This window comes from Etheostoma spectabile, chromosome 5 (genome assembly GCF_008692095.1).
Source record: "Etheostoma spectabile isolate EspeVRDwgs_2016 chromosome 5, UIUC_Espe_1.0, whole genome shotgun sequence".
NCBI classification, from domain to species: Eukaryota; Metazoa; Chordata; class Actinopteri; order Perciformes; family Percidae; genus Etheostoma; species Etheostoma spectabile.
Window position 1 is genome coordinate 7,746,206 of NC_045737.1, and position 27,394 is coordinate 7,773,599.

Consider the following 27,394-nt stretch of genomic DNA (forward strand, 5'->3'; position numbering starts at 1 on the left):
CTGCGTTCATCACATAAGATCGCTATTTAGATCCTTCATTAGTAGAAGAGACTCTAGTCCCAGCGTTGGACTACAGATTCCTCTCTGCTCAGTAAGTGGCCATTTCTGAACAGAGCCGACCTTTGTCATTTACAGAGGAGCACACCTGAAACCAGGAGAGTTCACGATTAAAATATGAAAGGATGGCGGTGGAAGGATGCAGCGGCTCATGGCTCTCCAATGTGGTGCATTTTTTAAGTGTTCTTGTTTAAGATTTTTATTTATTTACTTCTATTTGGTATTTATACTTCCATTTATACTTTTCTAGTGCAAAAGAATTACATCAATACCTGTGTAATGTTTACAGTCATTATAGGTTTATAAAAACTTATTCTAGTGTAAAGTACATTGGATTTATTTACTTTAGTTTGAACCGGTTTGTTCAAGTTGATTTTGCCTTTGTAATATTTTTCTTGTACCTCCTACTGCATTGATTAGAAGTAGCGCCCCTAATTTCTTTGCATTTAATATTCTGACAAAATCGGCTTTCCAACTCTAATTAATTCTAATGATTAGATGATGCAGCTGAAATCCTGATTAAGCTTTCTCGAGTAGCTCGGACTTTAAAAAGACAAAACTTTGTTGCCGTTTCAGAGGAGCTGCCCTGCCTTACAGGTGCACTCTGCTGTAGATAAACCTCAGACTTCACTCACGACTCAAGGTTGAACAACACAGAGGGACTTGGTATGCAAAGCTTTGAGGGCTGCCAAGTCTATAACTCTGGAGGAGAAGCTGGGCAGCCCACAAGAGGAGACGTGAACGCCTCAAAGGTCAGCCATGATTATAAAGTGTGTGTGTGTGTGTGTGTGGGGTGTGTGTGTGTGTGTGGTGTGTGTTGTTGGTGTGTGGTGTGTGTACACGCTGGCTTCCAGGGATTTGGGGAATGTGGACTTTCCCAAGCAAATAAACTAAGATAAGGTTTTGCACCCGGGTTACAGTGGGATTTTGGCACTGGCAAAAAAAAAAAAAAAAAAAAAACATTTCCTTGCAACTGCCTTTTATTTGGTCAGAATGCCAAGCACTAAAGAAAAGATTGATTATGGGAATTTATTTATCAAGACCTTGAATAGTTATTTTTGATGTACACACAATGAACAAAATCAGGTCAATCAAAAACATCTGATTAAACTTTTTTTTTTATATATATGTATATATATTTTTTTTTACAGGATTTCATATGAATCAGCTGTCACCACACAAAAACACACGCTAGCAATACACAGCCACCTCTGTTGTCATCTCACAAGGTGTTAACGTGGGCACATACATCCTATACAGCCAATAAAAAGGGCTTCAGTGTAACGACTCTGAAAAGGAATTAAATTCATCTAGTCGAGCCTGCAGGTAAAACGTTGACACTATAGACAGTGTGCTTACCTACATGTACACTTATTACTCAGTGTTACAAACCATAGCATCATAAGCTTAGAGTTCTCTCACCTGAGCCGTCATCTCGGGTGGCCATGGTACTGGAGAGGCTGCGATGAGGAGGCTCTCTCACAGTTTGCCACATGAACACTAACAAGACTACAAACACAAATCAAACCATGGAATGATTAAGTAAGAGAGCAGGCAGTGGACGACTGCAGCTAGTCTATAAAATGTCCAGATATTGATGGAAAAACTAAAGAAATGCACACTAACAAACAGCATTCATTCTGCTTTCAGGGACAGCAGAGGATCAGATCCCACTGTTAACCTCAGACACTAAAGAAAACTCTATCAAATGACAAAGACAACAATGATGTAGTTTGTAACTATCTATGGGTCTCTTTTAAAGGCCCATCCAGCCACTTCCCACAGGGGCAGGGGTAGTGAGAGTTAAAGCCTTTTTTCTGATGCATTTTAATTGAACGTACCCTAAATAAAAATGCGGACAGTGATGATTCACCTGCTGATTGCAGACGCTAAAAATAGACTCCCATTTTCAGAGAAGTGGGGCTAGATAATGATTAAACAGCCTCATGCAGACACAGGAAAACAGCCGTCTGTCCCCAAAAGAAAAATACAGGTCATCCCAAAGTGGAGGACCAGCTCAATGTGAAAAGCGTTCAATCAAAAAATGTATAAGATAATGTCCTGAAACTTAAACTTTTGTTTAACAGACACACACAACCGGGGTCGGGATAAGGCTAGCCAAGACAGTCCAGGATTTTCTTCAGTCTTAGGAAAGAAAAACAACCAGCGATGGGTCAAAATGGAATTAAAAAAAAAAAAAAAAAAATCATAAACCATCCTAATTTAACTGCTGGATTGACATACAGAGTGTCAACACAGCAGGAAGTGGGTCCTGCCCTGTATGAGGGTGCAATATGGTCCATGGGTCAGGTGAGGGAGGGCAGGAGATGGAGGTGCCAGGAGTCTGTGAGAGCAGCGGCCGGGTCGGCGGGTGGTTTTCAGTTCTTCAGCACCGTCTCGTAGTTCTGGAAAACGCACTGGGAAACCTCTGGAGCTCTGCATTTAAGAGAGATCTGAGGGAGAAAAGAGTTGAGAAGGGTTGGATGAGATTTCACTGTTAAAATGCAAGGTTTTTAAAAACCGATTTACTAATTGTTGCTGTTGGACACAGTAGGCTACACAAGTTACAAAAGCTCTTATACAAAGATACACCTAGGAAGCCAATATTTTGACTTTAACATTGTCCATGTACGTTCATGAATGTTGCGAATACAGCTGGAGTTAGTACGAATGAGTAATAGCAGGCTGAACTGATATGTGATTTAAAACTTTAATAAAAATGGCCCAAATTTGAGTAAAGAAAAAAGAAAAGAAAAAAGACAGCTACTTGCTGAGCTCCCAAAAATGTAACGATTGTTTCACCTAAAAGGTCATCAGGTAAACTTCATGAGCTTATGGGTATAAATTAGAGGTGTGACGAGATCTCGTTTGCGAGATTAAACGTGACAAGTTTTCTCGTCGAGGTGAGAAGTGTCTCGCGATATCAGTACACAAGTGCAGAGCAGCAGCCTTGAAATCAGCATAGACATTCCCCGCCCGTTCCTGCTGTACGGTAGTCAATCTCACGGTTGGTAACGGGATAGGGACGGGTAGACACTGAAACCAACGGGTGCAAGGAGGAGTTGGGAGATTTGCGAGGCATTTTGTTTTAGAAAAAAATTAATTAATTCGATGAATATGAAACTACACAGTGTCATTCTTACGTCATAGAGACAAGGGGAAGTTATGGCTATAATAGGCCTATGTGTGTGGTTAACTCAGCTGCAAAGTGCAGTAACAGATCTTTGGTTTGTCTGAATTCCTGTCAGGTCTACCCGGCAAAACTGAAACTCCCGCGTTGTGGCTACGCCGCCTGGGGAAACTAAGTGGTGTGATATCCGACTGTTTAAAAGCGTGTAGCTTAATACTAGTTAGGTAGAAGTCTGAGGCTTTATAACTAAATCAATGTTAACGTAGTCAATGTGAAACAATAGTAAAATAATCTTTATTTCTCTCCATCTACTGTACAACAAATTCGAGTACAAAACAACTGGCCTCAACTACTGCCAGAAAACGCTTAGTTATGTTGTAACCTTGGTTCTAAGAGTGACATGCCAACCATTACAAAACCATTACAAGTCATAAACGTTTATGACAACGCTACTGTAATTGAGTAACGTGTCATTTGATTTTGTCATGACAAGTTATGGTTATTGTTCATGTGTCATGACAATGTCATGTGTTTATAACAGTGCCATGTCACCCTTATGTAGAAAACTTCGAGTGTTACCAAAGAAACTCTCTCCAACCTACATATGGAACACGTAACGGTGTAACTGTTGGGTATCCAGGAGAAAAGCCAGTCATCTGAGTAGGTGGCGAAACCTTTTAGTGCTCGTTTTTCATTTTGTGACTTTTGATTGAATAAAGGACTATAGTTCCAGTCTTATAAGTCTTCTGCAAAATAGTGTTCAAATTTTGCCTTGTCTCCATCCCAATTTTGTGACTCGTGAGCCCCCTAGTATAAATGGGACCAATAAGCAGAAGTACCTTCCATTAAAATTCCTTATTTTTCAGATGAGAAACTAGATTTACTGCCTTGTGGTTGTACACAACCGGCCACAGCTGGCGCGGAGGCATAATCAAATATTTGGATTGAAACTCTCCTTAATTTAGTCTCAGACAAAAAGACATACAGAGAGGGCAATAGAGGCAGCCTCTCCACTCTTGGATGGTGGTCACAGCTGGGAGCAGGTTTAGGATTTGATAGTCTCACAAAGGGAGTTTTTTCCCCATTAGCAGTCCTACTGCCTCAGATCCAGAAACACAAGAAAGTTGGGAAATTTATGGGGGGGGGGGGGGGACTCCAGGCCCCACCCCCCCCATATTTAATCTCAGCCCACCTAAAATTATAATATTAAAAAACAAATTAATGTATATTCTTTAAATCAATTTCAGTGCTTCAAGTTAGAGTTTGCTAACTTGTCTGTTCTTGAAAGAGGGCAAACAATTAGAGGTTCAAAGAACCCGTTGTCACTGTCGTTTGATTCTAGTCCATAATGGAACTATTGTAGATTTTGTATGTGTTAAAGATTTTGCATTTATCCTCCGTTATAATAAGAAATACATTTATTCATTGTCAAAATTACTGATTTTTGCAAGGCGCTGTCACATTTTCATTAGGGGCTGAGCCCCCTAAAGGGCTGATCCTAGAATCACCCCTGGGAATAATTGGATCAGGACAATTACTGTCATGATGTTGCACGTAATAAATGCAAAAGACACAGATTCGGAATATTTCACTAATTAATCGGTGCACAATCAAAACCTGTTGTGCGCTTAATACGTGTCTTTGTTGTGGGAAAAGTCAACAAGTGTGTGCGTTCAAATATTTTTAGGCACTGTGTGTCCTTTAGACAACTGATAGTGGAGAGCTGACAGGGAGAGAGATGCAACAAAGAGGACTTTGTGATAACATGATCAACGTCAGAATGCCCCCTATATCAGATTGTGTTCAGAGTTCATTTTACCAGATAATTTTACTATGTATTATGTTCAGTTTGTTATAAGCTATCAAATAGCAGTTATTTCTACCTGTAGTTCTGAAAATATGGGATACAATATCAATATCGTTTTTAACATCTATTGTCTATGTTTGAAACTCCAGTATTGTTAAAAAAAAATAATATTTTCTCTTTGAGACTGGCACCATTATTATAATAACAGTGATCAGTTATTAACCAGAGATTTGGTGAGTTACTGGCGAGAATTTCACACCATGCTCCTTCCCGAGTGAATGATACCAAGAACTGCCGAAGGGTGTGTGTGTGTGTGTGTGTGTGTGTGTGTGTGTGTGTGTGTGTGTGTGTGTGTGTGTGTGTGTGTGTGTGTGTGTGTGTGTGTGTGTGTGTGTGTGTGTGTGTGTGTGTGTGTGTGTGTGTGTGTGTGTTGGACACCACTGAGCTGCAGTGGAAAAAGCAGTACTACTGCACAGCTCCTAAAATTTTGCCTCAGCACACTCTGGGCTCCTTACTAATGCATGCTGCTGGCAACATTTTGGAAAGCGCTCTGCTGTATCTGCTGTCAGCATGGGGTGAGATGTGAGGAAATGCGGATGCTGTAGCCACTGTGTGGAACCCAGCTTACTAAGAGAGCTAGAAACTGCGGCATTCACTTGTTCAACTCACGGCTTGCTGATAAAATATTAGGATTATTTTAGCTGTACACAGGCAAGGAAAGAGCAAAGAAGCTACAGTAACGATGAAAGAGGGTGCATCATCCGAATGTGTATTGATTGTATTGAGAGAAGTCATTTTTATTCCAACTATGTTTAATCTATCAAGTATCAAGGGGTTTACATGATTCATTTTTTAATGCTTTGATACAAACATGGCAGTATTGGTTTTCCACCAAAAATCTCCAACGAGATATAGACACATGGATTCTCAACACTGATAAGGCAAAGAATCAGCCTAAAAACACTGCAGGAGCATAAAAGAGACACTCCGCTGCAGTTCTGATGCGCCAGTGCACCACTGCAAAAAAAAGGCAAAGCAAAAGTGATATGCATCCTAATCCAACATTAAAATACTTAAAAACAACCTTTTTTGCTGGCCAACAGTTGTTTATCAAGACAGAATTGAGTCACATGGTTTAAACCTTGTCCTACATCATTAGATTGCTCCCTTAGCATGAAAAAAGCATGTAGCACTAGGAGTAAGTAATAGGTATAAAATCCTTTGTATACTGTGATATAGTGCATTTCCAGTTAAATCAATTCAACTTTTTTTATGGATGAAATAACCGGACAGACGTGTCTGTTTTTCATTAATCCAGTTAATTCAATACCTGACAACTAAAAAGGTACTTCATCATATTGTTGCAAAAAAACATTTAAAACCAAATGATAGCACACAGCAATCCTCCTTGATTTGTAAACACTTCCAACACAAGGTCTAATTCTAAGATATTACAAGGGATAGATACCATGCAGATATTGCAGAATCTCAGAAGGAAGACAAATTGATATAATTTCACGGTAAACGTGTCACTAGTTTTAACCCCTAAGAATTAACTCTCTGTTTGTGTAGGAACCACAGAAATAGTTGTGTACAGCGGCCCTTGGCATCCATTTCTGTGTAAAAGCTCACTTTCACCAAAAACTCTCAGAACTGCTAGCTACAGAGGTGAAAAAAAAAAAAAAAAAAAATCAGCATTATCAGCGGTCACACAGTTACCATGGAAACAAGAGATGGTAGATGAGGACACAATGCTTCATGTCAGAAAGATAAGTGGGGTCCTAATTCACACTCCAAAAACTATAAAAGTATACATGAGCTCTGATGGAACTCACTCAAAGGCAATGTGAGAGCTACTGACTATTTCAAAGGTGGGAACTTAAAGCTGCTATAATCCATATTTTAGTCACAAGGTATCAAATGAGAATGTAAAAAGGGTTGCCTGTGGTGATGAACCTACAAAGAGTTCTCACCTGAAGCTGACGCTCCCCTCGGCAGAGCTTTAAATAAGGTTTTAGCTCAGTCTTTAGCAGTCTGGTCCTCAATTTTACTGTTTTGATTCACTCTCACTGTTCTCAGTTGCAGCACACAGCTGTTTCAGGTGGCAACAAACAGGACTCCAAATGAATGATAATGTCGCTCTCTAACTGCTGGATGTGTAAATAAGCAACAGTATGCTAACAAGTTCACCATATCAACTTAAAAAGGTGATGATATGTCAGTGATGTGTCTTCAGTTTGTTTGCTTTGCCTCCAAGTAGTCCCTAATGCAGGTTTAAAGAGACAGTAAATGTGTTTCAAAGATGTAATAGTTTTCTTAAGATCTTCCATGACCTGTCTTACTATGTCAACCATAATTTAATTTTCCAACAGTGAGCTCCTCCATTTTCATAGTGCCTTGCATCTATTAACACTATTACTATCCATTACTTAGCCAACCCCAGCCAGAAAACCTTAAAACCGCATACTGTACGCTACTGTATGTCATCACTCATGGTAATGAATTAAAATTGTTTTTATGTCTTGTTCTCAGAAACAAAATAAATAAATAAATAAAAATGCATTGGCAGGGCTTTACTTTTTATGTCTAAAAATAGCTGCCGACAAAAGGCTTTAGCAGCTTGCCTTTAATGTGCTGTGCCAAGAGAGCACAGGGACCATGCAGCAGCCAGCGAGAGAGCCAAGAGAGACGAGGAGTAAAATTCACACTGTAAATGCAGCACGGTTGAAAGTCTAGTCTTCTCATCACTAAACAATTTATGATCCATCTGCAAAAAGTAGGGGGGCCTTTCTAGCCCTGCTGAATAACTATTTGAACTTTAAAATGAAGATGAATTCAAAAAGGCAGGAGGAGTTCAGGGCAAAACAGTTGAAGTTGAACAAGAAAACACTCCTGAATTATTCAGGGTACGCCGCAGACACACAGGATGAAAAAAAAAAAAAAAGAGTAACAAATCAAAAGCATGAAAATGAAAAATGGTCACAGCCTCCAGCAGAAAAAAAGCTCTTTAACTTCAGTCAATTAATCTCATAGTTTATCTCAAGGAAATGCTCCTTAAGTCTTATATTTCAAAATCCCCTATATGATGTTAGGCTACACGGTGAAGTACTAAACTAAGAACATGTAAAGCAATATAAAAATCAGAAGTTTTAATGAGCAAGAGCTGGGTGACTTGACAAATTGACTAGTCTACACTGGAGAAAACAAAAAGACAGTTGAGACCACCTTATCAATAAAAGCATGAACTGACAGCAGACTGAGTGATGAGCTGGGGGGAGATTCACATCAAGGTCAGGATTCTGGACTAGTCATGCAGAATTTCTAAGGCCAAACTCAACCCATCAAGAGCAGAGACCATGGCACGCTGACAAAGCAGACGCACGCGACAACACAACCGACCCCATACTCCAATCATTACACATCAACCAACCCCCCCCCCCTCCAGCACACTCGCCCCACATTACTGCACATCAATCTCTGCCATGGCTCTGTTATGGCCCTTCTCTCTATCCATGACATGCAGTGATGACAGTATTTTGTTAACTCCCTTATACTGACCTGGCCTGACCCACTCTCAGTTGTCTGGCTGTTGTTTGGACCGACCTGCCCTTACTACTGCTAAAAAAAAAATAATCCTATAGGACACATTGTCTTAATCTCTAAATGTAACTCCCCTTTATCCTGACAAGTATTACAGCAGTTTGTGCAACATACTGTAGTTTCTTCTTTTTTTCTTCTTCTTCTTTTGGTAGTAATTAATTATCACAGCAGCACCAGCACCAGTCTTATACAACTAACTAATACAACTAGCACAGTACTCACCGTGTAATTTGGGTTCCCTGCCTGCACCCTCAGCTCAGCCAGCACCCAGATGCCGTTGGTGAGTTTCATGGACTGATACAGCATGTCCTGACCCTCAACTGTACGCTTGGCTATGGTGAAGATGTTGCTACCCTGCAGTTTGTTGGAGGCTGCATCTGTTGAGGGAACGTTATCAAAAATGAACATTACATAGTCAAAAGTTTAACTGTTCAACTGAATTTACACCATCTTACACTGACGATGCAGGACGTCTTTTTACATTATCATCTCCTAAGATATCACCTCAGGCTATCTGTGTTGCTAATTTGAAATTAACTTTTCTCCTCAGCCTCTGTCTTGCTGCTGCTCCCCAGTCAAATATGAAACCCTCTCTCTTTGTTCATGAGGAAGGGATTTAATCTTTGGGGGGAAATCTCCATTAAGATGTCATTAGGAATTCTTCTCCAGTTCAGCTGCTCTCACTCTTGTGTAAAACTAAATTATCACACATAAATATGGGGACTGCAGCTGATGAATTCTCATCAAAAGCCAATTTGCTTCATTAGCTAGGATCTGAATTCAAGATTGCCACTTCTCTGTCAGGCTGTTTCCACATGTAATTACGCAGCAGGATTTGGCTGCACTGTCTACGGTCTTCGGGTAGTGCACTCTCTGTTCCATCCTTCTCACCTGAGTTGAGATGGCAGTCTTTGATCTGAAACTGGGACTCGTTGTCATTAGGAATGTCTTTCCATGTGGCCAGGAACACCTGTCGATCTGTGGACAAGAGACACAGTCACTGGGTGAGGCCAAAAACAGAGCACACACTGAAATGTACACAGGATGAGAATTACAATAGGATTTGTGGGAAAGGCTTATGCAAAAAATGCCAAAGTAGTGTGTGAGTAGTTTGATTTATAACAGAAAAAAAAAATCAAATGGCAACACAAAACAGGCCTAAAACAGCCACTGGTGTTTGATTCAGGAGCAACTGTGCAGCCTGAGAGGTAAGCCAGTAAAGTCAAACACACATCTACATCACACACTTCTTCACATCAGTCACAATAATGTGTCCTCGCTGACTGACTGACTGACTGACTGTGTCGGTCCTTGACGTTTAGCCAAGACACACTCACCCATCTTCCCGTCCTCCGCAAACAGCATGCTGATGGGGTACTGGCAGCTGAAGTAAAATACGTCAATGTTGTTCTTAACAGCCACCTGCAAGAGTGATTACATCCAAGAAGGGGTAAAGGAGGACGACAGGAGGAGAAACAAGAAACAGTACATGGGTAATTACTTTTCAAGTTCCCTTCAAGGATGGGCATTGCTGGTTTATGTGTACTGAACAAGAGGGCTACAATCCTCTGGAAATCACACTCTCTGACAGGCATTAATATATCCTACAATATTAATAATGTTCTTTACTGGCCACCCATCTTACTGTGTCTCACAGTAAGCATGATATTTCTATTTGCGCTAGAATATCAGCAAACGTTGCTTACAAGATAAATACATAAAACAACTATTTCTAGAAACAGCCTTTAGAAAGTGCTTTACAAGGGGATATAAATAATATGAAAATCTAAGGAGATAAGAATAGCAGACAGTGGTTTAAATAAAATAAAACTAAAAAGAGATAAGAGAGAGACAAAAACACGACTGAAAGAACAAAAAAAGCACCTAACAAGTCTATGTTTAAAATAAAAAAAAGAAAGAAAGAATTTGCCTTAGCTCCTCAGACAGGACCTTTTACAGTCTGTGGGCCCTGGTGGCAAAAGTATGAGCCACTGAAACATGAGAACAACTGTGGTATAATGGAAGCACCTGAAGAGACAAGCGGCAGCCGGCGTGATATTGATCAGACTGCTCCACAGACAAATGCTAAGGGAAGGGCCGTGAGTTTGGCAAGCGGAGAGCAGAATAATGACTTGTGAATAATTCATTAGAGAGCATCTTATTCTTGGGTCAATGCAAGGCTGCCAGTAAAACGGCAAGTCACACAAACACAGACTACTTTATTCTGTAGGTTAGTAAACTAAAGAAGCTCTATTATAAAGTCTGAGGAAGTCAGATGCTAAACTTTAAAGGCTAATGCATATGATTTCTGACACACTTTGTGCTGTCTGAGTTAATCTACCCGACAACAGGTTTCCAAACTCTGTTATGTCTTTTAATGGCATAATATTTGTGTGCTCTCCCACAACTCTGCTACCTGGGACAGCATTGTGTTGTACAGACATTAATTGGCATGATTTGTCTTAAATAAGCTTTTAATTTCCATCGACAATGAACTTTGAACGGATTACTTGATTGGCAACAAAAATGTAATGTTGATCTTTTGTCATTTTTTAAATTGAAAGAAGCTAAAAATTCTTATATATTTGGTTCCAGTATGTTCTTGTTTTCTTAGTTTTCTATGATGGTAAATAGAATATCTTTGGGTTTTTCCACTGGCAGTGGAAAACTGTGATGGACATGTTTTAACTATTTTCTGACATTTCAAACCAAACACAATTGAGAAATAGAGAATTAAATCGCTAACGAAAATAATCTTTAGCTGCACCTGCCTTTTTCCAAATACAGATTACATGCATATTTATTTAATGTCACTGCCATTAAGCTTCAGAGACAAAAAGTAGAGGAGCTGGATGACGCAGCCAAAGCCAAACAGATAACGAGACAGCTGCTAACGATGTCATCAAACTGCGAGATGAGATGACCTGTCCGATCAAGCTCAGCAGGTGACAGCAATTGATTTATTGATCGATTTGCATTGTACGTTTACTTGAAAGTCCTTTAACAAATTTATTTGCTGTAGTACCAAAATCATTTATTCAGCCTTCGCCAATTTAATAAAAAAAACAAATCTGAGAAAATGTGAAAACAGCCAATAGCACCCATCAAAGGAGGGCCCAGAGGCTACAGAGTAGAAAGGTTAGCAGGGCTACGGAGACCAGGAGAAACAAAAGGAGCCATGTGCTGAGTGACCTCTAATAACCCCCCCCCACCTCTTTCGTCCCCCTCGCTACGCTTATCTTCTCTCTCCAGCTTCCCACAGGACCCGTCCTCAATTCCCAGTTAAAAGAACCACCCTGATCAAAAACCAGCCAGCTCCTGCTGCTCTTTTTATTTAAAACTTATCACAGCCGTTCTAAAGGTTGTTTCATGTTTTAAGTCTTTTGTATTCACAACATAAGAACTCAACAGTATAGCTGAATAAAAGAAAGGACATTATTAAATCATTTAAGACACACATGGTCATATTTACGAAGACAAAACTCATTTTGATGTTTCAGTTCTGTATCTTAGGATTTATAAAAATAAATCACTAAGACTTTTGAAATACTGCCAACTTTAATTTAGAATTTGACAGAGGGACAAAATTATGTTTTTATTGAATTAATTATCAAAACACAGCCATGTCTGTTATCTTTGTTTACACTTCAGTGCATCTCTGACAGAGTGCTGTCATGTTAGGACAGCAAACTTCAGGCATCAGTGTCCTGATAAGGCCAGTGCTGAAAAACTGAAAAGTCAGCATACATAACATTGTGCTTATAGTCTGTACTTGTAGTAATTGTATTTGTAGTAGTCACCTCACTGTCATGAGTGTGATGCTTAAACCTTCAGTCCTGTGTCGTTCATGGGAAATGGTAGAAAGCAGAGATGCAACGCTACTGTTCAAACAACCCTAAAACTGGCACAGTCACATCAAATTCAGGGGAAAGGAATATTGCAACATGGGTACCTGAAGGTTGTTGAGAGGCTCCATCTTCATGACAGGCCCCACAGTACTGAGGGGAAGGACCGCTTCAATACTTTGGTTTGGGCTAAGAGGACTGAGTACTTGGAGAGGACCAGCCGGAGCAAGACCAAAGCTACAGAGGAACACAAGAGGAAAAAGTGTCAAAATGTGTAAATATACAAAAATATCAGCACATTACTTAGTAGGTGGTGTTACCTGTTTCTGTTGAACTGGATGGCAAAATCAGTCATGACACTCATAGCTTTATTAGTGAGGGTCATCTCCATTTGGATGACCCCAGCACGGCGGACAAAAGTGCCAGATATCTCCAGACCCTTGGCCTTCATGGCTGGAAGCCAAACCTGAACAGAAACAAGATCATTTTATTAGGGATCCTACCACTGGCGTTAACATTATTCTATAGTATGTCTCATCCCAGCTTATCAAGACTCACTGTTTTAGGGGGGTTGAAGGCACCCATAGCCATACCGACTCCACCTCCGAGGTCAAACAGGTCATCCAGACCGCCACTAACAGGGACATTGAAAGAAGCTGGCATGGTAGCTGGTGGAGCACCGAAACCTGTCCCTATCTGTGGGTGCAAAGCAACACGTTAAACTAACATTCAATGTCACCCTGTACTGAGAAATCAAAGCCAAACAAAATCACTTACAGCAGGTCCTCCTCCAAGGTCTCCGCCAAGCTGGGTAGGAGAAGAAGCACAAAGACTTTATCTATTGGAAGGTTATCTACATTAAATAATATACTGGAAGGTCTGAAGAGGGTGGATGGAGGGGTTTGAGGGTCTAAGAAATGTCTTTCAGTGATTCACGACAGCTATGGGGATTACACTATTTACAAGTGACAGCAAGAAGGAAGCGCCACCACTGATACAAGAGAAATTCTCTTTTTATGTAACTGACCTTTTGCTGCCCACATAGGTCAGGCTGAGTGGCTATTGAAATCCAATAGGCTTTGTTCAAAGGCTACTCACTAAATGGGACTATTGTGGTGATGAAAAGGTTGGGGGTACAGTTAACAAGACGCATGGTGTATAAATATAGTGATTCTACACAGTGACAACTACTGTGCATATTTTGACAAGAAACAGGTGAATTTTACTAAACTCTCACCTAAATGGAGTGGGAAACATAAACAACGTAACACAAAGTGCAAATAGGCACAGATCACTGCTGGGGAGGATAACTCAGAAGACACATTGGAACAAGGGACAAGAGGGGATTCTAGGCTGGAGCTGGCCTTTACTAGTCCAGCGTGGTCCCGTGGACCAACCTCAGTGGGGCTGTAATCTGGGGGCGATGGGGACTGATGTGGGAGCTGAGGTGACTGAGGAGTGTCCGTCCGCAGGGGAATGGGCGGCTGATTGAGACACATCGCAGAGCCCAGAGATAAGAAAAGAGATGGACTTAAAGATTTCGCAGCATGCTTACTGTAGATATCACAATAATAAAAGATGATGAATGAACATGTCAAACGGATGCATGGAAACTACAGCAAAGCAACAGTGATTAAATCCATCTTCTAAAATGGCTTTATAAATGGATTATAAATGTTCTGCCCTCTCCCGCCATGTAGTTACCGGCTCAGACTCATCCCCCATCTGCAGATGCAGCATTGAACAAACAAAGTGAAACACACAAGGGTCAAAGGAAAAAAAAAGAAAAAGCACCAAAACATAGAAAAAAAAAAAGAAGAAGACGACATACAACTACAAAAATGACTGTCACTAGGTTTCTTTGACATATTAACATTAATCAACAAATGGCCAGTTCACACTACACGACTTCAGCCCTGCAGGTTCCCGGTCAGTTTACGACACAGACAGACAGACAGACAGACAGACAGACAGACAGACAGACAGACAGACAGACAGACAGACAGACAGGCAGACAGACAGACAGACAGACAGCAGACAGACAGACAGACAGACAGACAGCGAGCGAGCGTTGTGTAGAAGACGACGTCTTCTAGACGAGGTGTTGTGCCGGCTTTGCTTTACTGTTGTAGTGAATGGAAACAGAGCCAAGATGCTAACTCTCATTCAACTGCATCACCTACATACGCCAACTGGGACGAGGTTAATACGAAACGGGATAAAACAATTACTGAAGCGGTTTGCATTTCAATTCCAACACCTCAAATTAATAAATAAGGTACTTGAAGATGCCCTGTGGAGCATGGTGAGTTTGTTAAGCCGAGACTGAAGAAAAAAAAAAAAGAGAAAGCAGTCCACACCCCATGTCACTTCTTGTGTGTGTGTTCCTGACTAAACACAGTTGGGAGACCAGACATACTCATCTGGGATTCCTCGTGGTGAAAGATCTTTAGTGTCTGTTGCCGGTCACTCATGTAGTGTGAAAACAACGATTTTAAGAGTCCCGATTACTTGACAGCAAGTTGTGTAGTGTGAACTTAGGTTCTGTAAGGCTGCCATAACACATCTTAAGCTGACAGCTTCACTCAAACAGTGATGTGTAGAAGACCTACCAAGCTGTCCAGTCCTCCTCCAAGAAGGTCCATGGCACCCAACTGCATGCCAGAGGAAGCGGGTGGTGGTGGTGGTCCGGTGGTGGTAGGTGTCAGGTCCAGATTAAGCAGATCCCCGAGGAGGTCTCCCTGGGATGGGATGACAGCAGGGGGTGCCTCAGAAACTCCAGCAGCAGAACCTGTATCTGGGCTCTCAACACTTTCCCCACTAGTAGAAATAGAACAAGAAAAAGGAAGCAACATTAATTTAGATTATGCATTTTATGTTGTTTTTATGTACAACCTGACACTGCTGGAAAGTGTGTTATTCAGCAGATTAAAAAGTATAACAAAATAGCAAAGTGAAGAAGCTAGATCTACTTTAGTAGAAAAGCCCCTTTGCCTGCAGTGGTTAAAAAAAGAAAGAAAGTGCACCACGTACGATCCAGTGCTGCCGGGGAGTCTCTTGTGCTGAACACCTCGGCTGCCCTCAACAAAGGCACTGGGAGGCTTGTGGTAGACAGAGGCCAGAGTACCAATGTGGCAGATGAGCTCCTCCAGCAGTGTGGGCTCAATCAGATCTGTCTCCTCAGAGATCAGGGGCTTCTCAGCCAGAACCACCTCCTTGGCAGCCACTGGGTCTGTCGAGAGCAGACGCCAGTAGATGTAGCCCCGGTCCCTGAGGTCTGGGTTATCAGAGTCCTGCAGAGACAGATGATGGAATGAGGATGACGCATTAATATATAAATGGAGCATGTTTAATAAATTCTTAATTAAGATTCTTTTTGCGTTGGCTGCAATTAGAGTGACTGAGCAGTGATTCAAAGTTAAAAGGGTTTCAGTGTTTTAACTAATTTAAAAGAGACCTAAATTAATGTATGCGGTAAAGTGATAAAAACGCAGACACCCTGCAGCAAAATCTCAACAAATATATGAAAGACTTTAATTATGTCCATAATTGTCACCTTTAGTTTATGGAGCACATTTTTTACTTTTAAATTTGTTTAAATTATATATTTAACAGTTTATTGCTGCATATATTTCTATAAAAAATGTAATACAGTAAGGGCTGTAATACTTTTGTTGTGTCAGATTGTATCACATTGTTACAGAAAGAGACAATGACTCAACTTTATAGTTGTTTCTGAAACCATAGTTGTCAGTGGTGTGACAGCATTATAAAAGGAGGTGTCTTGTTTTCTGTTATCTTCATGTGCATAAATGATGGAGGACTAAATAAAGACACACCAACTCAAGATAGCATTTCTATTTTAAACTAAGAAAATCATTATTTACACATTTAAACATTAACACATACACGTGTGCACAGATGCTATAGCTAGTTTGCATCTGTTTTAAAGATAATACTATAAATAGGTAGATTTTTATTTGGGGTAATTCTGACATATCAAATAAGAATACAATTCTGGCTAAAATACTACTACATGGAATTTTCTTTAATGTTTTCATTCTACCTGTTTTAGGTAGTGAGTTGATTAAGACACAACAAGTGTTACAGAGAGTAAGCTCAATCCACTGCCATCCTATCTAAGAGAAGTGCACGGCTCAGATCTTTAATGGCATTACAATACTGCAGTGTCCCTGGAATAATGAGGTTAAAGTGAACTCCTTGATTTGTCCTAGATTTAAAAAGGAGCAAAGTCAAAAGCCATGTCTGATGAGAACCCATTACATACGCTAGAGGAACACATGGATAGCAAGTTCAGAGTGGTAGACAGTAAGTAAGGATTGTCAAATATGTGTAAACAGACATGATTGGGGTTAGGGAAAATGTGTGCGTTTGTTTTTCTCACCTGTGTGGCCAGGCTTAACACCTGCTGCACTAACTCCTGGGTCTCTGTGGGCTTTTTCAGGAACAACTTGACAATTGCTGTCAGCAGTTGCAACTGAACCTAGGGGTCAACACATACAGTACGTTACAACGGCTCACACACTATTGGTAAATGCAGCTAGTGTAAGTACAGTTTTGCATACAAATGTAAAACAGTGGCAAGGTGCATATTAACGATGATCTTTTAACAATAACCTGTACTGAACCACAGTAAACACATAATAAATAAACAACGTTTTAACTCCTGGGCTTAGGTTTCCCACGGATGCCACACCCTGCGAAACAGTAAATATCCCATCTACTAGTTTAATCTGCGGTTACCAAACAGCACAAAAGAGAACATTTTATGCTGTTTTTAATGCATTTCCTGCTACGCACAAAGCATAACCAGAAAAGCCTCTCTAAGACAATATGATAATTGATCTATTGCTTAAGGGGAGCCATCTACCCAAGTAGAGCCTGTTCCGAACAAACTGTGGCAGAACACTCTCCAGAGTGAAGGCTGGCTTCTCCACAAAGTGTTCCCATTATTCCCATTACTTCATATTAAACATGGTTAGTCTCAGTAAAACTAAAAATAATTACTCATCTAGGAGTCTTTACTTTCTCTCATAGTACCAAAGATTTTGTCAGTTTAAAAAAAAAAAATGGTTCTTTGTAGTAGTACTGCATGTCTCCTCCATTTCCACTGCTCTGCAGCAGCTTACCAATGACTGTTTCTATTTCTACAGAAACCATGCACAACTTACTGCCAGCACTGACTGCAAGTCATTAGTGCCACTAACATTAAAATGGTAATGAAAAAGCAACCTCTCCACACTCTCCTAAACACACCTGAGTGCTTTCATCATGAAAACCCTCCAAAAAGCTCTCCAGCAGCTCATCGGCGTTGTCAATGCGCTCGGCATATTCTCCTACAATCCAGATCATGGCGGCACGTGCCTCCGGCTCATCCAGGGAGTCCAGGTTTTCACACAGGGTGGCAATCACACTCTCATACCTGGAAACAGTCACATAAAACATTATATGCACTCAAATATTGCAGATGTGTGTATTAGGAGAGATTATATCTTATCTATTTATGAAAAAGAGGGACAGAAAAATAGAGCAAAGCAAGCAGACGGATAAACAGTCAAAATATTAATCACCAGCTTATAAAACATGTAAACACACAACTGCCTACTTTCACATCTAGCACACACACACACTGAACAAAAGTTTCTGAATTAAATCAAAATTGCTCAAATTCGATTGGTCAACCTGAATCTATTTTTTGAAATTCTAAAAGTTGAATTTTTGGATCTGAATTTGTGAAAGAAATCTCAAGAAATCTCATATTTTAATCTCAAAGAAGTGAATTCAAAACAAATACATTTAGATACATGGTTTTCAAAGTAAAATATTCCAATATTAAGTATTCAGTGGCTGTTAAAATTCAAGTACTTTTGTCTCTTATTTGTTTTCATAAAAATTAGCTTTACTTTGTGTTCTAGTCGCCTGACAAATATAAATTCAATATTCTCTGCCCTTTTAGCTCGGGTTTGATTGGGATCTTTCGCCTACCAGATGCTCAACCAACCAATGATTTCTTCACTGGTTGAGGCATTTCTGATTTGCATAGAATACATGATAGTAACCAACAAATTCCATTTACATAGCACTTTTATTACAAGATATGCCGAGGCAGAAAGGTTTTAATCTAATTAATAAATATGCAAAGGTTTGAGAGGAGCAGTGACTCATATAGCTAAAGGCTTGAGCCATGCAGAGCTGGGAACCTTCCAAAGCTTAACCCTTGGAGACTCACAACTCCAAATTGATGGTCTAATGCTGTGTGAGAGAGGTTTCTGTCTGGCACATGAATCCTCTCTGTTGGATCCACAGCAGAAGTCCCACTCCAGCCAAACCTGCCTGACCTTTGACCAGGTGCATTCAAAGCAAGGTTTTAAGTGCTGTCCACTACAAACACACTCAGTGTTACTGAGGACAGTTCCCCCTCTGTTTGAGATACTAAACAGCAGTCTCTCAGCAATATCAGCCTAGTCCCGATGAATGGATCATGCATAACGTAAAGCACAGGATTAAAGTAAAGCAGACGTGTTTTTTGCAACTGTCCACACTGATGCCTGAGAAGAAACCTACTTGTTGGGGTACTTGCGGAAGATGTCCTTGATGACCACAATGGCCTCCTGCACCACATAGTTGACCTTGGTTTGGATGAGGTCTAGCAGTGTGCTGACACAGCGCTCTGCTGATTGCTGATGAATGGAGGGAGAGAAATATATCTGTTGTGATATAGGCCTGCAGATTAAAAACAGTAGAGGCAAATGCATATACAATGTGTGCATATAATATGCATAAATAATATATGGCACAATATGGAACTAGTTGAAAACAAGTTCCATGTTGCAGTATATATTACCAATCTGCTGAGTAATGTACTTTCCAGCAGTGTCAAGCTGTGCAGCTGTTATTCGTTGTTCCTTGCTGCCTTTGAATGCAACTCATCACATCTACTTGCCATTGATCTCAGTGGATGAGATCGAGTTACATCAGCAGTTTAAAAACATTAAATCAGGCTTTCAATGTATTGGAAATGTTTTTGTTTTTTATAAATGTGTGCTCTCTGGGTAAAGAAATTCATGGAATTTCCACTTTAAAATGAGTTTGACTTGCGGAAGATGTCCTTGATGACCACAATGGCCTCCTGCACCACCAAGTTGACCTTGGTTTGGATGAGGTCTAGCAGTGTGCTGACACAGCGCTCCGCTGATTGCTGATGAATGATGGTTTACAGGCTTTGAAATATTGTATCTTAGTAGTAAAAACAGTAAATTTATGCATTTAACTTGAGGCTTAAATACTCTCTTCGGTCCAAGCTTCAACAGTAAACAGCCCTGTGTTCATTTTATGTTCTATTGAAATTATGAGAGAAAAATGCCATGCTGTACTGTATACTCTAATAATTTGTTTTATGAAAACATGATTATTATTTACTGAGTTTAGTCCAAAGACCAGTAAATTAATATAAATATCATATAAACTAATGCTTAGTTGTTGAACAGCATAGCTGACACAAGGGTTTGACTAACAAAACATCTGGTAACAGTGACATTTAAATTCTTCCCCCCACCAAACAAAACAAAACAAAAAACATTGGGGCAATTAGTGCATAAAGTTGCTGTTTTTTTATGTAAAATGAGCCTAGATTAAAACCACATGCACTAATCACCGCCTTGTGCCAACATGAGTAAATAAGAAGCATACTATGTAACAGCTGTGTGTGTGAGTATGCGTGTGTTAGAGATGGAAATTAAATAAATTGAATGAGAAAAAAAAATGATGTGGTCTTTAACATTTTGGGGCACCCCCCTTAATTTCTGACACTGGTCTGACATCATCTCCACCCACCTCTACTTTAATGGCACAGCGGCCAATGGCTCTGACCGCTTTACGGACAAAGTCCACATCCACCTCAGTGGCGTACTCCTTCAGCTCAGCCAGGACCTACAGCGAGACAGACAACCATTAGTGCCACTCAGATGATCTTGTGAACAATATATGTGCTTTCTTAAAAGCACCCTAAGATAATTGTTTTACAGCTTTTCCAAAACAATAAAAGTATGACAGCTGTGGGTGCGTTACCTGGGCAATGTTGGCTTGAGATGCTAGGCGAATCATAATGTCCAGCTTCTCCAGTTTGACATAGATTGGGTCATTGTACTTAACAAAGAAAACCTTCATCTCATGTTTCAGGATCTCTGGGCTACAAAATAAATAATAAATTGGTTAAATGACTGTCATACAACATCCAATATAATAAAAGGAATCCGACTGAAATGCATTATGCTACAGTAAATGCAACTTTTATCGGGGCCTGATATTCCCAAAGTATATAGAATACTTAAGAGACCTCTGTAGTTCACATTTACCGTCTCTGTACGATGAGGTTGATGTTTCTAAGAGCCACATATTGCAACTCAGGCTCAGCAGAGAGGAGAGTGACTAGAGGTGGGGCGAGCTTTTTCAGCAGGGTGCCATAGTAGTCCAAGTCTTTGGGCAGCATCTCCATGAACTTCATTAAAACTTTAACAGCTGACAAAACCACTGCAGAGTTGGCGTGGGAGAGCCGCGGGGTGACACGCTCACAGATGCTAGCAGATGTTGGTATTGGGAGAGAGAGAAGAAAATTACACAGGATTTACTGGGTGTTATTTGCCAACTGCCATGCGATGTTAATGAAGGCCGTGCTTTCTCTTACCTTTGAGACTCGCGGTCATCACGAGGTGTGTAATTGGCCAGGCAGTCAAGAATGAATATCTGGCCCCACTCTGTACACTCATTTAAAGCTGTCAGCAACTTATTGATGGTCTGAGGGTTCAGGTCCAGTAAATTACTGTTGGGGTGAGACTCTGCTATCTCAGACAGCGCTGCCACAGCATTTGCTACAACCTAAAGATAAAGAGAAGAGTACAGATAAATGCTGACAGAAACATAGATACCCAGTGTCCCCAGTACCTATGTTAAGATATAAACGAGAGGTCATTGTACTAACACAATTTTGGCAAACATGTTGAAAATTTGTATGCCAGCAAAGGGCTTATCGGTGAAAGACAGAGCTGGGGCTTGTATCCAGCTGTGTCAACACCCTGAGTATAACATAAAATCTGACTGGCTCAATAGCCAGCTAGTAGGCTGCCTGAAGGAGTCGTACCATGGGGTTGGAGTCAGAGATGAGGTCTTTAAGGGTGTCCAGGAAACCTTGGTCCTCCACCAACTGGGCGTTGATATCATGGAGCTTTGCTACACACACAGCAGCTGTCTTCCTTACATATGGGTCTTCATCCTTCAGACATTTCCTCAGCGGCTCACAGAGGTACTCAGTGATCTTGTCCACACGGATGCAGCCCATTGTACGAACAGCAAGGGCCCGGATTAGAGGGTTAGGGTCTTCACAGTCCTAAATGGGTTATTCAAATGTCATACGTTTGTCACAACTTGTGATTTCTTTCTATATCATACTGCATTATCTTACAGACATTTCAAATGTATCTAACATTTGATTGCATTATCATTGTGTAAAGAATTAAATCATATATTGGAGTTGTTGATTCTAAAGTAAAGAAGGAAAAATATAATATAACGATAATCATTATCTTGCTAATTGAATTAAAGAGATAACAGTAAGTCACTTTAGACAGATGTACAGAGAAGTGTAGCCTTAAAACAACATCCATGAGTAGGTTCAAATTAGCAAGAGAATATTTATCTTCCCAAGTGCTATTCCCCTATAACATGAGCACAATCTGAAAACTTCCTGTTAGCAACAATTTGTCCAAATATTGAAATTCTAATACAATCCTAAAATTTGTGTAAACATTTTCCCACTAAATTTAAGATTTCCTTTTTTAATACTAAACAACTTAAGTTGTGCGAGAACTCAAGAACGGCAAAAACCTTTTTAAAGCAATGCATCCTGCAAGCTCTAATGGCACGGATTACTTATTATGACTAGACAATTTAAAATAGTTTTCACATATTTATGACAGGTTGAGTTTTACCTTTACAAAAGTGTTAACAGCCATGATGGCCATGTCTGGCTGACTCTTGGCATAGTTCATCAGGTAGAGGTAGACCAGCTTTTTCAGTTCCAGGTTGTCCGTCTGCATGCAGTTCACAACGTCTGGGAACAGAGCACTGAAGAAAGGACAAGGCATTATGTGACCACTGACTCAAGGTGGGTGAATTGTTACAGTGACTGCAGTGTGGAATCAGTTCCCCTGGCTCACCTGACATCCTTGCCAACTGTCATGGATGCAATGACCTTCTTCACAGCCTCCTTCTTCTTCTCTTTCTTATCACTGTTCAGCTCTGCCTTGAGCTCAAAGATCTCCCCTGTACACACAAGAGAAAAAAGAAGCCACACATCATGTAATCCATTTGTGATGTAGAGGATGGAAAGGACTACTGTGCAGCATTGACCTCTTTTCCAGCAGTTTCAGATAATAGTGGGAGGTATTGGTTGTCAGGGGTTTCGGTGCACTTGTTGCAAGCAACCATCCTGATATAGAGCGCATGAGTGATTAAAAAAAAAAAAAAATTGTATACAATTGCAAGGTAAAAGATAAGGATGCAGATGATGGGTCTGCATTGTTTGTGTAAGCAGCTCACTACGGCTGTGGCTTCTTCTACCATTCCTTCCTTGCAATATCCCCAAAAAAAGACTTCAAGTGGTCCAGTGAAAGAAAGCTTTTATTACAAAGCTGCCTCAGGGCGTGTTCATTTGGCCTTATTAGTAGCTAAGCAACAGCAGACTTACAGCTCCAATAACATGGCAAATGCAGCTCATGTTACCTGTTGAGTAGAGCTGGGCAACTATTCAACATGATCTTTTATCAGTTTTTACGTATGTGTGTGTGTGTGCTTTGTCACTGGTAGTGTGTGCCAGTTGGAACACAGCTCAATGAATTAAATATAAATTTGATTGCATGAAATTCTGCATACATTTGTATTGATTGAGATAGATATATATATATATATATATCAACAGAAACAAATATTTTCATGAAAGGGTCACATGCTGATTGCTATAAAAGTGGAGATAACAATCATTGCAGATTTTTGTTACTTTGTTCAAAACTGAAAGAGATTCAACTTTAAATGAGTTTACATTTGAGTGCATTTTGTCACTGACGTGTATATCTGCAGGAATTAGACTAAACATACACTGCCAGAACACTGTCAATTTTGGGCTTAAGTTTGAGTCTACCTACTTTAAGTTTTCCAGACATTGTAAACCGCTAATCACTTCCAATCTCCTTTAAGATTTTAGCAACAGACTGCACACAGCAACATTGGGTAGATGGAAAGAAAAAGCACATATGCACTTATGTCCCAAGCAATCCTAACAAACAGAAGGAGTCTACACACTAGCACTCATAAGCATCTGTTTGCATTCCCAAAGCCCTATGTGTGGGAACACACACGCACAGGTCTGGGTCATGTGAGAAGAGTCACATAAATACAACAGGAGGCACAGCAGGACAGTTAAATCTGACAGCTGATGCTCAATATGTCTAATCTTATTTACAATAACCAGAGCTTGGCAACAACATCAATACAAAGCAGGGGGATAACAGTTATATCCTTCAATGCCTAGCCATGTATTATATTTAACAATTAAAACTTTGTGTATACAACAGTGTATGCATGTCTTGATAATATTAAAATGTAATTCAGCACCACAGCTGAATGTCACAAAATCCACAAAGCACTTAATAATAATGCATACTGCTACCACTGATTGAAGATAAAACTGAATAAAATAGGAAAACTGTAACTTGTCACCGAGTTGTGAAATGTTAGTTCATAAGATAAATGATTTTAAATGTTTTAACAAATCAGCTATCAGACCTTTCTTGGTAGTGGTGAAGTACTTGGAGTCCGTCATCTTGGATCCAAATTGTCGATTCTCCTGCAAACAACACAACAGGTGAGAAAAATTACTGTGGAAAATAAAAATGTCCTCGAATTGAAACTTGGAGCATTACAAGAGCAACAGGAAACACTGAAAGTGCAAGCACAGGGAAATAAAAGGAATTCCTGTGACCTATCAGAAAACAAAACAATGGATTTTGCAAAGAAAACACTAATATCTCCTCTTTAAACATAAATCTTGTTGGTCAGCATGTAGTATGTGTCCAACAGCAAGCCTATATCTTTTACTGAGTCAACTTCTACAGCATGCAGTATTTCCTGTTGGTGATTTCCATTCTTGGTACATCTGCAAAGGATCTTCTCCCACTTATGCAACAACACTTCCTGCTATGGAATTTGAGCAATAGTGCTCAAGTTAAAAGGAAACGCTACTAGGGAAATTAAAACCAGAATCTGCTCAAAAACATTGAGAATTAAAAAAATTTGTCTTCTGAATTGTTGTGCACGTTTTAGAAACATATGGCTTGGGCACATACTTATTACACTTCATACTATGTTGTCTATTTGGTATATATATATATATATATATATATATATCTATATATATATATATAACACACACACACACACCTATATTCTGGTTACAACACAGCAAAATTGCTGAGAACTGTGATGCTTTTTACCAGCGGCCATCATGTATTGTTATAAATAGCCTATAATATTAATGTCATACAATGAAAATGATACCTCATTACCACAATATGAATATTGATGCCGTCACTTGCAGTTTTCTACACTGAATGAAACAGATGGCATTTTTTTTTTCCAATTATGGCTAGTAATTTCATTCCACTGACATTCTGTTATGCAACGTTATCCTAATTTACTTAATGAAACTAGCAGGGACAGGGATACTAGCAGAGAATCAGAATAAGATTAATTAAATAAGAAGCTTTTCACTTGCAAGGAAATGAACCTTGGTGTATTTGTTTAATAATAATAATAATAATTTAAACTTTATTAATCCCGCAAGGGAAATTACAATGTTTTCACTCTGTTATTAGAATACACATTACACACAGGCCTGAAATACACACACATGCTCAGTACCTATACATGCACTAATAGGCTGCAGCTGTCGGTGGACAGGCGCTCCGAGCAGGTGGGGGTTTGGTGCCTTGCTCAATAGCACCTCTCCGGCTACCAGTCCACCACCATAATTTGGTCCATATGGGGACTCGAATCGGTTCCCAACTCCGTACAAATTGAGCTACTGCCACCCCACCACCATACTTTAAAGGGAATATACAAAAAGGCAAAGTACAGTCCAGAACTAAAATACTGAATAGATTTGACAATACAAAAGTATGTAAAGGACAATAACAAAATATATATTTACAATTTAACTGTTTAAATGAATGACAGAGGCCTCTCAGTTGTTACCGTTAACTTGCCATCAGTCACAATAAAGTGCGTTTCATGGAGCTAGCTAGCTAAGGTAGCATATTGATCATTATTCATTGAGCATCAGGTAACTGTCAACAGACTGACTAATGTCTTTTTACACACTTTTATTGTAATATACCGTATGTATTCTGCATGTATGTTATTGACTGTAGCAGTAATCTGACATATTCTTTATTCCCTTTTAAGAAATGTTTTTGTATGCACCTTATACACCAAGGTAAATTCATTGCAAGTGAAAATGTACTTTGCTAATGAATAACGTTATGATTCTAATCGGCTGTTAGCCACAAGCTAACCAAATACGAAACGTTAACACCAACTAGCTAGGTAACTAGCTAGCTAACGTTAGCTAACAAGACGATAGCGGTACGTTTGTACGATAATTCACGCTGCTGCCATGCTGACATCCGAACTAACAGTATGCCCTTCAATAGTTTGCAGACTAACAATACGAGTAGCTACTTCACACTAGCTGACTTTAAGTTATTACTTCTAAAATCAGATAAAAGGTAGAAGAACGATTCGCTAGCTGGCTAGCATCAGCCTACCATGACGTTAACGTTAGCATAGCGGGCTCGAAAGTGTATAAATTCAGTTGGAAGAAAACTAAAATATGTGATGTAAAGTTAGTTGAATTAGTGCAGATAGTTCTGCGATTAACGATGTTATCCGATCAATTACTCACGCATAATTGATTCGCCCATTCCTGCATATTTGCAGGAGTTAGATGAATGAAACTGGTGCTAAAGGCTAGCTGCCTGGTGCAGTGTGTCTGTCAGTGTCAGCTAGCGTATGGCCACTTCTCTAGCTCGCACAGCTGAGACATGACCTTCTAAGTACAGGCTTAAGGAAGCCTTTGCCTAAATAGTTAAGCTCTTAATCTATCTGCCTGGTGTAAACCTTACCGAACGAATTAGCGTACCTTGGTGTTAAAATTAGACTCGCCACAGAACGAATTTTGAGAGAAAATATCCACAAACACCTTACCGTGACAGGCGTAGTAGAAGCTGTGATGGCCTTCTGTCCCCTCCCATTTGATTTACTTCCGTCTTTCCACAAAATAAACAGACAAGCGGCGTCAGCTTTCATTCAGAGAAGGTTGTTAACATATGGCGACAATGTAACAACTTTGGTTGGCTGCATAGCATATCCACTGACCTCTAAAGTTGACGACATGATGACTAGCACTAAGAAAGGTGTTTTCTTTATTTTGTCCATGCCTTGTAACAATTTACATTCTGTTAAAATTAGAGGGGTTTCTTGTGTTTTGTCCTTCCATTTAAACCAGACTAAATATTAGAAACACCTCTGATACTCAACAGCGCCATAAACTGCCTCTAAAATGATCATAGTTTAATCGATCATTTTGAAGAGGAAACTTGGTCAATATTTCCGTTCTTCAGGGCAATTGAGTTTTGTTGCATTTTTTAACTTCAGACAGCTAAATCAACATCGGACAGCAGTCAAATGGGACGATTGCACACACAGTAGCCTAGCTTTGATCTTAGGCAACAACAAAACATGTTTTAATTACAAAAGTTAGTAAATCACATATGTGCATGAAGAAAAATAGGCCATTGTCATAATCTACGTTCACATTTGGGCTTT

At 39.9% G+C, this 27,394-nt stretch overlaps 1 protein-coding gene across 11 annotated transcripts; it reads right to left on the reverse strand.

Moving 5' to 3' along the window:
- Positions 1 to 1,076: 1,076 nt before the first annotated feature.
- ap1b1 (adaptor related protein complex 1 subunit beta 1) lies at positions 1,077 to 27,001 on the reverse strand. Of its 11 annotated transcripts, none has more exons than XM_032515849.1 (24): positions 26,774 to 27,001; positions 24,296 to 24,356; positions 22,672 to 22,777; positions 22,444 to 22,579; positions 21,597 to 21,842; positions 21,144 to 21,334; positions 20,815 to 21,036; positions 20,528 to 20,648; positions 20,294 to 20,389; positions 19,025 to 19,140; positions 17,717 to 17,882; positions 16,845 to 16,943; positions 15,473 to 15,732; positions 15,052 to 15,259; positions 14,144 to 14,164; positions 13,810 to 13,923; positions 13,217 to 13,246; positions 12,998 to 13,135; positions 12,760 to 12,905; positions 12,547 to 12,676; positions 9,932 to 10,016; positions 9,486 to 9,572; positions 8,817 to 8,971; positions 1,077 to 2,510 (listed from the first exon to the last, which is right to left on the reverse strand). In XM_032515849.1, exons 1-24 carry the CDS (start codon positions 26,873 to 26,875, stop codon positions 2,436 to 2,438), a joined length of 3,111 nt encoding a protein of 1,036 aa, XP_032371740.1. In that variant the 5' UTR covers positions 26,876 to 27,001; the 3' UTR covers positions 1,077 to 2,435. The 11 variants fall into 11 exon arrangements, with proteins under 11 accessions (XP_032371740.1, XP_032371739.1, XP_032371745.1 ...); XM_032515848.1 differs by having other exon boundaries at positions 13,804 to 13,923; XM_032515854.1 differs by lacking the exon at positions 26,774 to 27,001 and adding an exon at positions 26,709 to 26,727 and having other exon boundaries at positions 13,804 to 13,923.
- Between the last annotated feature and the right edge of the window lie 393 nt (positions 27,002 to 27,394).